This window comes from Astatotilapia calliptera, chromosome 11 (genome assembly GCF_964374335.1).
Source record: "Astatotilapia calliptera chromosome 11, fAstCal68.1, whole genome shotgun sequence".
Taxonomy (NCBI): Eukaryota; Metazoa; Chordata; class Actinopteri; order Cichliformes; family Cichlidae; genus Astatotilapia; species Astatotilapia calliptera.
The window spans coordinates 10726891-10739993 of NC_137432.1; the positions used below are offsets into that span (position 1 = coordinate 10726891).

The 13103-nt window shown below is 38.5% G+C and overlaps 1 protein-coding gene across 1 annotated transcript; it reads left to right on the forward strand.

The window, feature by feature from the left end:
* The first annotated feature begins 4287 nt into the window (after positions 1-4287).
* Positions 4288-12684, forward strand: mal2 (mal, T cell differentiation protein 2). The gene is made up of 4 exons (XM_026185762.2): positions 4288-4666; positions 6545-6715; positions 8406-8585; positions 10038-12684. Exons 1-4 carry the CDS (start codon positions 4526-4528, stop codon positions 10107-10109), a joined length of 564 nt encoding a protein of 187 aa, XP_026041547.1. The 5' UTR covers positions 4288-4525; the 3' UTR covers positions 10110-12684.
* The last annotated feature ends 419 nt before the right edge of the window (positions 12685-13103 follow it).

Here is a 13103-nt window from a genome sequence, read left to right on the forward strand (position 1 = left end):
TATTGCAAAATCAAACACAAGGTGAAAATGGCAAAACGGAATTAAAGATAATGCATACTGGGGGAAACTAAACAGCAGGGCTATAGGAGTCTGGGTCAGTTGTAACGGCAACAGTCTGGGTTAATTGTAACAATAATGCAAATGTTACAACTTACACCACTATTACTTTAACTGTTTTCTTTGAATTGCAGTATGTCGAGGTCGTGGAAGAGAAAGACTGACCGAGGGGTGCCTCTCAGTATTTTGGAGAGAGCATCAAATGATGTTAGAAATCAGGGAAAGCCCAACAGATCTGTGGCAAAATTGTATGGCATTTGCAATGTCAGTTTGCACTGATTTTGTAAGGAGAGGAAGAAGCTGGAAGAGCAGGGATCAAGGGGACTCCCACAGTAGGATACCATGGTGGAAAGATGGTCTTCACTGATAAATAAGAGAAAGAATTAACATAATACGTGATGAGGGCTGCAGATGCATTTTATGGACTATCTCCACGTGAGGTAAGCAGATAGGAATTGATAAAGGATAAGGCAGGGGAAGGTTAGAAATTTGTAATAGTGACAATTTAAAATATAGTATATTAGAAATACAAACATATTTCGTGATTAAAATTACAGGTAAAAGAACTGACATATCAGCTTGCAGTGAAACATGGATGCAAATATCCAAAGTCATGGGACTAATTCTGGAGGGCTGGACCAGAATGGTTCTCAGCCTACATGAAAAGAAATCCAACTTTGTCCATTAGAAGTGCTGAGGCTACAAGTCTGGCACAGGCCACTAATTTTAATAAATACAATGTAGCAATGTTTTTCAAAAGATTTGATGAAGTTCTAAAGAGACACCTTAACTGCAAATGACATATGGAATACTGATGAGACTGGCATAACAACTGTGCAAACCCTAGCCAGAGTGATTGCAAAATGTGGCACTAAACAAGTTGGGGCAATGAAATCAGCAGAGAAAGGTTCACTGGTCATCTTTGTATATGTGGTTAATGCCATTGGCAACACAATTCCTCCAATGTTTGTGTTCCCACGCATACGTTATGCAGTAATGGTAGTGGAAATAAATCAGGATGGATGCAAGAAACAGATTTCCTCATCTTTCTGAAGCACTTTGCAAACCACACCCAGGTCAGCCGTTTAAACAAAGTAATTCTTCTCATGGACATCGCAATGGAATTGCGATGCTCACATTCCCCCCTCACTGCAGTCACAAACTCCAACCACTTGACAGGAGTGTTTATGGCCCACTGAAAAAGATGATGAACAGTGCAAGTAATTGCTGGATGAGAATGAATCCAGGAAAGACCGTGACAATATATGAAATACCAGGTCTTGTCAGAACTGCACTTCCAGCAGCAGCTACACCAAAGACTATACAAGCTGAATTCCAGTGCTATGGAATTTGGCTATACAATCCAAACATACTTGAGCAAAGTGACTTTGCTCCATCACAGGTCACAGATCGTCCTTCTCCAACTCTCCATACAGACATTTCTCCAGCTGACCAACAGTCCGCTCCTCTTGCGGCTTATCTCACCAGTCCTACAGCTGATGACGTGACCATTCCTCCAGATCCTCACATCTGCAGTCTTCTAACTGAAGATATGCAAAAGCTGGACCAAGAAAAACCCTTTTAGCGGGAAGAAAAAGGAAACAAACAGCAAGACTCACTGATACACCAGTCAAGGTGGCCCTTGAAGCAGGCCACAGAAGGAGGAAAATACGTTTCCCAAAGAAGAGGCTGTGCCAGAAACAAGGCAAATCCACTCTGACAAACTTAAAACAATCCAAGCTTTTAACATCGCGAAAGAAAAATCTGAAAATGAAAAACACTGAACAGGACAACACAAATTCCTCAGACGCTGATGAGAATTTCTGTATTGTGTGCATGGAAAACTTCAATAACTCAAACCCCAAAGAAGCTTGGGTTAAGTGCCTGACCTGTACACTGTGGGCTCATGAGGACTGCACTGCAGGAGTGCCATACGTCTGTCACCACTGTGATTCTGATAGATTAGAAACTTGACACAAACACGCATAGTTCAGTTGATGAAGCTGGTGCACAACTACATTTTTTCAGCTTCATTGTTATGTTCAAAAGTTGGTGCAAGAGTTATAGGTTACAATGTCCACTGAGTCAACGAGGCCAAACTCAAAGAAGGCCAACCAAAATTAATGAAATATTCACTTGTTGAAAATTCCATAATTTGTCTTGTTGGAATATGTTCAAAAGCTCGATTTCTGCATTGTGTCACATGCACATAGCTACATAAATATTTATTTTCAGAGAAAATAGCAGAGACATGTAAATACTTTGCATTACATTTTGAATCCACTACCTTAAAAGAGCTCCAAGCTACAGACAGAAATGTCAAAAATGTTTACAATTTCCCCCGGTCTCCCCTACACTGACATAAGACATGGACCTTCAAAGTAAAACAGGAATCAAGAAAAAATTCACAAAGACGCAGACTTGACACTGAACTGAACCTACACTAAACACGAGGGCACAAAAGCAAACCTAAGAAATAAGCCCTTAACCAGAAAAAACTGAAACATAGATTTATAATATTCAAAACACGATAACTAAAGAATCAGAACATAAACAATAATACAGAAAAATACCTGAAAATGCTGGGTCAAAATGACCCAGATCCGTGATAATCTGTACACGTCTATCATCGTCATCATTTCGGAGATTATTCCTGATGATGTCACCCTAATATTGAACTTGAGCAACCGCTTATAAACTGTAAACCAATGCCATAAAAAACTTTTAATAATTACTTAATATGTGACTGTATGTTGTCATGGCATTTTTATAATATTGTGTGGTGCATCTATTTTAACTGTGTAAAGGGGATTTATGTAGTAAAAAACAACAACAAAAAAACCCAACAATATTTAAATTAACTGTCCCTGCTTTTTTTTTGTCATTTGTGATTTAAAGAACACCCTTTATATCTTCTTCCACTACTTCTAAAGCAAACAATAGCACCGGCAAATGGTAGATTTATTTTATGTCTCATTAATTACACATTACATAACTAAGTAAACCTTTACAGATGATTCGTTTTTAAATGCCTTCCCTACTTTTCATATTCGATTACTAAATTTTATTTGGGCCATACTGCTTCTGTGAGTCAAGCTGAAGTGAATAGTGCCTTTTTAGAGGTCATATCAGTGCTGGCTCACATAACACAAACCCTGGCTAATCATTAACAGTGGCTTTTCAAAAGAACCTTCTCTTTTCATCCACAGTTGATAATAACAACCTTGTGATCCACCAATTTCAACAAATTACTCCTCAACACTCATCTTTTCAGACACACTTACTACAAGCAAGTGTGTGTCGGTTTAGAAATCAGTGCTTTTATCTCTTTGGTTCTTACGTCATTGCTTAAACTAATATTTACTTTTAAAGCTTCTTTCCTCCTGCACTATGAAGGTTAACCAGTACCTGCACTACTGCTTCTTAGCCCATATTTCTTTTGTAACACGGATTAGTGAGTGTCTAGTCATGACTCCAGCTATCAGATTTTTGCCTCTCCCTAATACTCTAATAGCTGTGGTGTCTGCCTGCCTGTGGCCGTTCACACAGAGGGAGTAAAGCGCTCCAACAGAGCGATTCAGCGTTGTGTTAAATTGCTGCCTTCAATTTGCGTTAGATTTATCTAAATCGCAATAAGAGCGTTAACCTTTACCTTCGTTAATAACAGCAGAGATATGTGAAATTGACAATGAGGGTGTGGAGAGCTTAAAAGCCAGATGAACAAACTAAAGAAATAAAGGAGTGACCTATCTATGGTTGTATCATCATCAGGCTACACACCCTTGAGCATTTTATGACCTTTCTGAAAGTCAGTACTAACTTAAATGCAACTAGAAATCGGACATAACAGTAGCTCTTTTACTATTGAGTCAAACCCACTTGTCAGTCTTTTGTATATGAATAAATACATTTACTTGTTCTGGGCAAAAGCTACTGTGTATCCCGAGCCTCACAAAGTAATAATTCAAAGCTGGATCACAGGATTATTTGTGTTCTATCTTCTGTTCTTAATATAGCTATTCGTAGTGTATACATATCAGTTAGAACTTTACACTTCCCTTTAAAATAAGTGATTTGTTGCCCGGACTGTGAGATTAATTCACTGTTATTATTTTTATTATTAGTTGTAGTAGTTGTGATACTAGTAAAAGTTTTTATTCAGCTTGAACCACTGCATGTATAACCCAAATCTTGTTTTCAAAATAAATCAAATAGTCAGTTTTGGAGTTCAGGCGTTCCAGTGAAGGATTGGCTCTGGGCGCACAAGCTTCCGTGATGTCCTTGAACGCAGCGCGGTCTTCCAGGGAGTGGCCCCAGCACCTGTCCGACCTGTTCTGGGGATATATGACGCCTGAGGAATTTCTCTCGCTGTCACGGTCCTTTGTTTAACGGGCTCTTTTTAGTGGGAGACAAGAGGGCGAGAGAGAGAGAGGGGGAAAGAGAAAGGGGGCAGACAGAAACAGGAGAGATGTCGGAACCAGCCGCCAACCCCGCTGTCAACCCCGCTGTCAACCCCGCTGCCACCTCGTTTCCAACGGCAACTATTACTTTACCTTTGGGACCGGGCGTGTTGAGGACCTATTCCGGAGCCCTCCTCTGTTTAGAAATAGTAAGTGTTGTTTTTATATTTAGAAAGGAGAGAGCGAACAAAAGGTGCACCTGTTGGTTTTATTCGTACATTTATCAGTGACCTCAATGTGTATGTGTGTGTGTGTGTGTATATAGTCACTTTGTCTTTATTAATAATTGATGATTCTTGCAGTTAAAGTCCAGTTAGACATTTATTTGTAGAATTTTTTTCCTCCCATTTCTCTCCCTTTTTTCTTTCTCAGTGTCGTTGTCAGCGCTACGCACTGTGACTCTTCGTCACGGTGTTTCCTTACCAGCAGCTCTGTAACTCTGCTGGTCTACGAGCGTTATCTCCTTGCGAACTATTTATGACTTTAAGACTTTAATAAATGAGCAGATAACTTCTTGTTTGCATCTGCAGTGCCAGCAGTGAAATGCATCCTATAACTCGGCAAGGTGACCTCAACTCCACCTTTACATGCGTCCTCTAATCTTGGTGGTTATTTTACTAATTGTCTGTCGCAGATACAGCCTTATTAAACGCTCCTTCAGTCTGCCAATTTTTTCTTGTGACTGATATCAAACTTTGCTAATGCTAAAGGTGTTTCCACTGAATAAAACTTGTCATTATCAACGCTAGTCTTTCTCCAGAATGAGTCATTGTAGCTATGGCAGTTTGACTTACATTCTGTTGCCGATCGGTATCCAAATGCTCCAAGCAGCAACAACATATGCATCCTCATAGTCTGCTTTAAAACTTGCTGTACCTTGAAAACAATAAAACTGATTGCTTTTGTCAAGAAACAAAACTGACTGTAGCCTCAGGGTGTGTTTCAAAAGAACATTACAATATCATTTAAATCACTTTTAAGAATGCACAGGCTGATGCAGTAGTATAAAATAATATGTTTTGCTGACTCGCTGCCCTCATGTTACCTCTAAAAGAAAATGGTCTAAGGAATTTGCACACTGTGACGCAAGTAGATGAGATAGTAGATAGAAGCAGGCTCATTCAAAGCAGCCTTGCTAATGCAGTGAAAAAAATATAGGAATAACTAGGGCTGGGCGATATGACCCAAAATTCATATCTCGATATTTTTTAGCTGGATGGCGATATACGATATATATCTCGATATAATTTTTTTAAGCCATAAAGTAAGAACAAAAAGAGAGTTTAGTCAAAGCTGTGTCCCAGATGTCAATCAGGCACTTTTATTAACATACAGCACAGATGTACATGAAGAAATTACTCAAAAATAAATTATCAGCATTTATTAAATAATAATGCTCCATAAATAAAAGAACACAATGTTGTTTTTGTGCATAACAAAAAGCTCACAATTGTGCAGTCAAAATGTAAACTAAAAGACGCTGAGCATAATAACAAAGACAGACAGATTTCACAGCTGCTCTGTTCCCAACTTCTACTGCGTGACTGACAGCCTGGAGTTTGAAATCCTCTTTGTAACCGTGTCTCTTAACAGATGCCATTTATGGTCCTTATACAGACACACACACACAATACGGTAATATTACGTTGAAGCACAGTACGTATTACTCCGCGATGCTCCATTACGGTAGCCGTAATGCTAATTTGCGGTAACTCGTTAACGGAGATTTGCCGTGTTCATCTTGTCGTTGCCTGCAGGTGAAGCTATGGGGGAGGGGGAGTTGTGCTCAGTGAAGGAGAGGCGAGGCCCAGTAACGCAGCGTAGAGACAAAAATGGACGAAAGAGGCAAACTTGCGGCTCCACAAGTATAATTATAACGTAACATAGACTATATCGATATAAACGATGTTGTCACATCTTATATCTCGTATGAAAATATATCGATATTTTTAAAAAACTCGATATATCGCCCAGCTCTAGGAATAACTGCGTCCGTCACTAATGCAGGTTCTTGTGTGTGTCCCCAGTTATTTGGTGGTCTAGTATGGATCCTGGTGGCGTCGTCCAATGTGCCGGTGCCCCTGCTGCAGGGGTGGGTGATGTTTGTGTCTGTAACCACCTTCGTTTTCTCCTCCGCCTACCTCGCTCTCCTCATCACTGGTTTGGCTGACCGCATCAATACTGACTGGAACTTCTTGGTAAGCTGTTGATAGATTAGTTTGTCAAGCTTCCTGTCTGTCATCTTCTTTTTCTTTCGGTTGGTCCCTTTTGGGGTCGCCACAAAAGATCACCTGCCTCCGCATCACCCAATTCCTAGCATCCTCTTTTAAACATGCCAACTTGCACATTCATTTTGAGCCCCCTCTATAATGCACTCAAATGAAATATTTAAATATTTACCAAGGTTTGGTGTGCGATAAGTAAATCAGAGAGGCTCTGACTCAATCTGGAAAAGCAGCAAAGTCACATATCATAAACTGCTATGAGATAGCAGACAGTGATCTGAAAGAACCTGTAAATGGAATAATTTAGTTTAAAAAGAAAGGCAAGCCAGTGGGTTAAATTTAACCACTGGTTAATGTGTGTTTGTGGCATGCGCACTGGAGATCTGTTTAAGTGGGAAAACTGCAATCCAGTCAGTTTTACTGCATAGACGGTATTTTAGCAAACTGGTGCATTGAAGTTTCTACATATCAAATAAAGACTCCCCTCTTAAAGTTGAGTCAGTAAACCTGTTTAGACAATTGCACATTGTTATATTACAATAGACTAATATACGTATCACAGCTGTTGTCGGTTTTCTGTTTAGCTGGTTGAGCTAGCTGTTGAGTACAGTCTCCTTTATTGCATCTAAATTAATAGGCTTTGTCAGTGTGACTGCAGGTAAATTGTGTAATGTTCATTCGTTTGTTTTTGTTGTAGATATTCGGTCACATCTGTGAACTGTTCAAATCTTTTACATTTCTAGCACACTAGAGAACTTGGAAAATGACACAAGACATTATAGGGCTTTGAATCAATGACAAAAGGCAATGCAATGTTCACAAATGTATCATTTATTTACCCTGACACTCGCAGGATTTATGGATTCCCTTGTTGGGTTATGCATCACTTTATATGGCCCACTGAGATCCACTGAGATAAGATAACTTCTTCATTTTACAATCACTCAATCGCTTTAAAGTGAAATGAGCAAAGCTTCAAGACATGTGACTGAAGATGCTACCCAAGACTGGATCAAAACATTGAGCATTCGAATTGAAGTAAAACATATAAATCACAGCAAAGGAAGCCAAAAAAAGTTTAATTAGTGCAATAACTATGTTATGATGTTTAAATATAAGTAAAAATGCCAGAAGTTGTGCCTTGTTCTTGTGTTGTGATTATAAAGGACTCATGTCTGTGTCCAGTCTGGGCTCTCAGACAGAGCCACGCTGGCCTGAGGCTCTGAGCCCCGCCCCAAGAGCGGCTTGTGGTGTTGTTTGTTTTCATCTGAACAATGAGTGACATGGATGATGAGCTCACACTAAAACACAACAAAGACCTGCCTGTAGATCCACGAGGCTCACCGAGTCGGCAGCACAAACTCTCATTAAACATCTTTACACTGCACTAGTTTAAATCACTTCTTGCATCGTCTTGTATGCCTCTCTTTGTCAATATAATTTGATATATATTCCAAAGTGCAAGAGGCCACGGTGACTAGAACACTGTTGTGCAAGTTGGGCTTTTATTTATTCCCATGTACTGGCATAAGGACCGAGTAATGAAATCTAAGCTGTTCAACAATTTTATCAAAAAAAAGAAGAAAAAAAGAAAACTCTTGCCTGTAGTTGTTTATCCCTGAAAGCTAAAAGTGCATAATGTGTTTCCTCTTCTTTTTCTCAGGATCTTTTTTACCATTTCATAGCTCTCCTCTTCTACTTTGCCGCCTTTGTGTTGGAGGCAGCAACAACAGCAGCTGCCATCAAGATTCTACCAAACCAAACCACATGCATATTGAAACCTCGCGGCAATATTTTGACATTCCTGGATGGCAGGCAGTACAGTATTAATGTGGTAGCCACGGTAAGTCCTGTATATGTTGTCACATTCAGTCTCTGATATTGCAAGTGTTGTTGAAAGATTAAAAAAAATGTAATTTAGTGCTGTCAATAGATTAACTAATTAATCGCACAATTTTCTGTAATTAATCGCAATTACCTGATCAATAGCCTAATTGCAATTAACTTTATATTTAAGCTTGTAACTGACATTTATGCAACATAATGAAGTAAATGCAGAATAAACACAAAGACTTTTGGGGAGGACCTTCAAGTCCTTGACACGAGGAACCAAAGCTATGTAAAGCGTGTGTTCTCAACAATTTTAATAGGTCTGAGGTTTGTTGCAATCCACTTGGCAATTGCGTCAGTCAATATGTCCGAGGTAGACTTACTGAGTCCCCGATGCTCCGTGAGTGGTTTGTTGCAGCTGGGTGACGCATTAGCCAAAGTGCTAGCAGCATCCCCGACTAACATATGCTTCGCGTCAATGTGATATTTTAAGCTGGAAGTGCTTCGGTGAAAAGAAAATTCCTTCCTGCACAATGTGCATAATACTTTGTGTCGGTCGACTGTTCCGTCTTGTTATTTTTTAATACTCAAATTTCCCATCGAGAGGGCCAGTGTGCGTTTATCACCTTCAGCTGCCCATCACTACCAGATCAACTGCCCATTTGCGCATGTGCGAAGGTAACTCCGCTTGGACAAACTGCCCGACAAATGCATTGACAGAAACACTTAAGGGATTTTGAGTCATCCTGCACTCCAGATGCGTTAATTGCGATAAAAATTTTAATCGTGTTGACCGTGATGGCGGATTAATTTGTGTTAATGCGGTAATTTTGACAGCACTAGTTATAATATAGTTACACGACTGCCAGCAACAGTACATGTGGTTTTACAGAAGGTCCATTCATTATAATTACCCCTTGCTGCTTTGGTTTTGGACATAGACTGTATATAAAAGACGAACATTCTTAAGTCAGTCGCTTTCTAATGGCCAGCAGGGGGGAATTCCTCTGGTTTCACATAGATGCCTGTCTGTATAGAAGTCTGTAGGAAGTGGTCCTCAGCCCCTTTGATCTGCCACCTTATGACCTTGTGGTCCCATTAGGCTTGAAAAGCAAGATAAAGACACTAGCCTGTCATCATGCCGTGTTTCCTTGCTCACCATGTCTGGGTTCAAAACCTCAGTACAACAACAGAGAAAATGCTCAGTTTGAGGCTTCTCAACACTTCTTCACTAACCAGTGAGTGCTGTCATGGTGACTGTCCACCTTTTACATACAGCCTGTGGTTTGCATTTAGATTTTTGCATACAGCTCTTGGTAACGTGAAAGCATGTGTCATGTTTTATAAAGAGAAAAGAGCATCTGTTGTGCCCAGCTTTTAGCTGGAACTGCCAGGCTATAATATTTGGCCTGGTAGTTCCATAATGGCCATAATGTTGGTTAACCCCCTTTCTTCTCTGTCCCAGATATTTGCCTTTGTGGTGACACTATGCTATGGCTGCAGTATGGTGATGGGCTTCAAGAGGTGGAGGAAGTAACTGCGAAAATGGACACAACTTGATTTTCCAACTTCCTGCTTCATAACTTCGACATGTATTAAAACATGAGCCACATTGTGCAGTGCTCCTTAGAGAGCTCTGCTACTGAGTTCGGCAAAGCGCACACTGTTATTTCCTATTACGACGCTCTTGTCAGAAAGTGATCACCACATCAAAGCTACGGTGGAAAAATATAGATGACGAAATTCTCAGCCTCAGACAAAACATCTGGCAAGATGTCTGGATGTTAATGTTTCTGCAGTAATTTATTTTGAGATATCGAAATCACGAAATTCACGTAAATTCACACAGGGCTGATAAAGGTATTTTGAGGACATGGATAAAGAACAGTACTTATAGGGCTCGTTATCAGCGTATAGATTTGATTTATTAACCGAGAGTTTTGCAACTTTTGATGCTAATCACTCAAAATTGATATGGGAAGATAAGGAACGCTGTGAGTGGTTATATTGCACAGGACTGTGAAACTAGTGAGGGTCATTAAAATAATTCAAATGATGCTCGAGTTTTGTTTTCCTCCCTGCTACGTTAAGCAAACAGATAATGTCCCAGTTTCTAAATCACTGCTTCACTGGAAGAAACAATTCCCATTTTTAGTTCCATTACAAATATTAGATTAGATTACTTTGATGGCACAATATGTTTCACAGACTACAAACAGCAGGCATATTCTTAATCCCAGTGTCGCTGACATACCTTGGTGCTAAGGCGCTGTGAACTCTGACTTTAACACTGCTGTCATGAAATGTTCATGTGGCTTAAAATGAAGGTGGATCTGGTGTTTGAATGTCTTAATATTTTTGATTGAATGTTTTTCAAAATATTGTAACCTACTGCAGACTTGGTCATTACTGGTAATGTAGCTGACTTCAGTGACTTACAGATAAATAAAATCAATAATTTAACCTGTTCATTAATTTTTGTTAAAAAGTATATTTTAAATAGAATGTTTTAATATTTGACCTTAATACTTAATTGTGTTGATGCCTTATTAAACCACTTAAATGAATAACTATCTTACTCGGCACGTGATTTATGATTTGTTTTTGCTGCATACTTTTGTTTGTGTTAGGTAACTGGAACATATTGTTAATTTAAAATAGTGTTAAATTAATGTGTTTTTGATTGTTTGATATTTTAAATGCATTTTAGAGCAACAAATAAAAGTCGTAAATTAAAAAAATAAAACTAGTCTGTCACAGTCAACAGTTTGTTTGTTTTTGGGGGTTTTTAATATTGTAATTAAGAGTTGCCAAAGTCAGAACATTTTAAATTACAGTGCAGGGTTTTATGAACGCACGAGTCTTGTTGCTGGGAGTTTCAGTTATCATGTATAAGCTGGTTTTGACTCTTTTCAACTGTATGAAACCCTCCAAGTCCTCACTCTGACAGTTGGAGTTCTGTCTCCATCTTTTCCATCTATATATTTTAGCAAAATGTTTCTCAGTCTAAAATAACGAGGCTTTATTGTATTTACAACCTACACAAAAATGTCCCTGCTTGTGTAAAATCCTAATCAGTAGAGCTAATTGTGATGTGATTATTAGCGGATATTTTTATTTTATTTCGTAATATTACATTTCCAGTTCCAGTTACCTTAGATACAAGTATATTTAAAAAGAAATTCAATTCTACATAATAGAACATTATTAAAAGTCATTTAGCCTTACAGGTGTTAACGTTGGGTAAATACAACCTCAGATGAACAAAACATGACATGTCACAGTGTTCCATTAATTATTTAACAAAAACTAAGTCAAAATACAAAAGCAATTTGTAGAGAAAAAAAGCTCCCTTCATCCAATAGCTATTACTGTTCACCTAATAGGTTTCTGTATGACTTTATCAGTCTCTCACATTGTTGTAGAGCAATTTGACCCACTCTGAAATTGCTGGCATATCCACTCTTGAGAACATTGTGGTATCACGTTAACACACATCCAGACCAGTAAACTGACATAACCTTTGCTTTTACAGAGGTTCCCACACTTGCAGCACTTGGCTGTTAGTTTCCTATTAATTCCTATGGAAGCAGTAACAAAATTTTTCTACACACTGCTTCTGCATTTTTAGCTTAGTTTTAGCTGAATAAATAATGACACACTGTAATATGTTGTAATATGTGTTTTTGTTCATCAGAGGCTGCATTTGCCTAATTTTAAGATCTGGTACGGATCAGATGACTTTTATTATGACCTGATATGCAAAACATTATAACTGAAAGGGTGTACTTTCCTTTGCAAGTCATTGTCCTGTATCTGTTTGAGATGAATTATTTCACAGGGCTTACTGGATCTTACAAAGTGTTGCTATAGTATATTTTTTCTAATACATAGTTATACATATTTGATTTCACTGTTACTCTACTACTACAGGATGCATATATAAGTCCTCTATGTTTCAAAATGTATCAGCTTTTGTGTTGAGAATGATTATGAACTTTTCAAGATGTATTGAATAAAAAGTATGAGTGCGAGTAAACTGCAATTTCTGCATGGAAATACAGCATATTCAGCATATTTCCCTCCTGGATTAATAAAGTCCCTTGCGGTGATTTTATCTTGTGAATTTTATTTCGACCACTAGATGTCGTGCTTTGCTAATAAAACTGTTGTGATTTGTTGCGTCACTTTTCTAAATTAACATATCCTAAACTATGTTCAGTTTAAATAGCAACTGAATTTGCACCAACAAGAATGTATGATGATGTATTTTTGAAATAATTTGCTTTATCACTGCGGTCTCAATATTTTCGAAGTCAAACTACATTTATAGGAAATAAAACATTTTTGAAACACGTTTCTGATTCATTGAAATAACACGTTCAGTCGTTGTTTCTGTGCTATTTGAACTAAAAATTAAACAAACAAACAAACAAAATCAGACTTGCTTAAGGATACGCTAGACGTCACTTGTAAACGTGCGTTACTTCACCTGCACATCTGCAGCAGCCTAAACCGGAAGTAACAAGAC

Bases quoted from the DNA above. Each gene is read 5' to 3' on its own strand.
- mal2 (XM_026185762.2), top strand. From the start codon at position 4,526: ATGTCGGAACCAGCCGCCAACCCCGCTGTCAACCCCGCTGTCAACCCC. The intron at 4,667-6,544 runs GTAAGTGTTGTT...GTGTGTCCCCAG, and splicing joins CCCTCCTCTGTTTAGAAATA to TTATTTGGTGGTCTAGTATG. The intron at 6,716-8,405 runs GTAAGCTGTTGA...TCTTTTTCTCAG, and splicing joins ATACTGACTGGAACTTCTTG to GATCTTTTTTACCATTTCAT.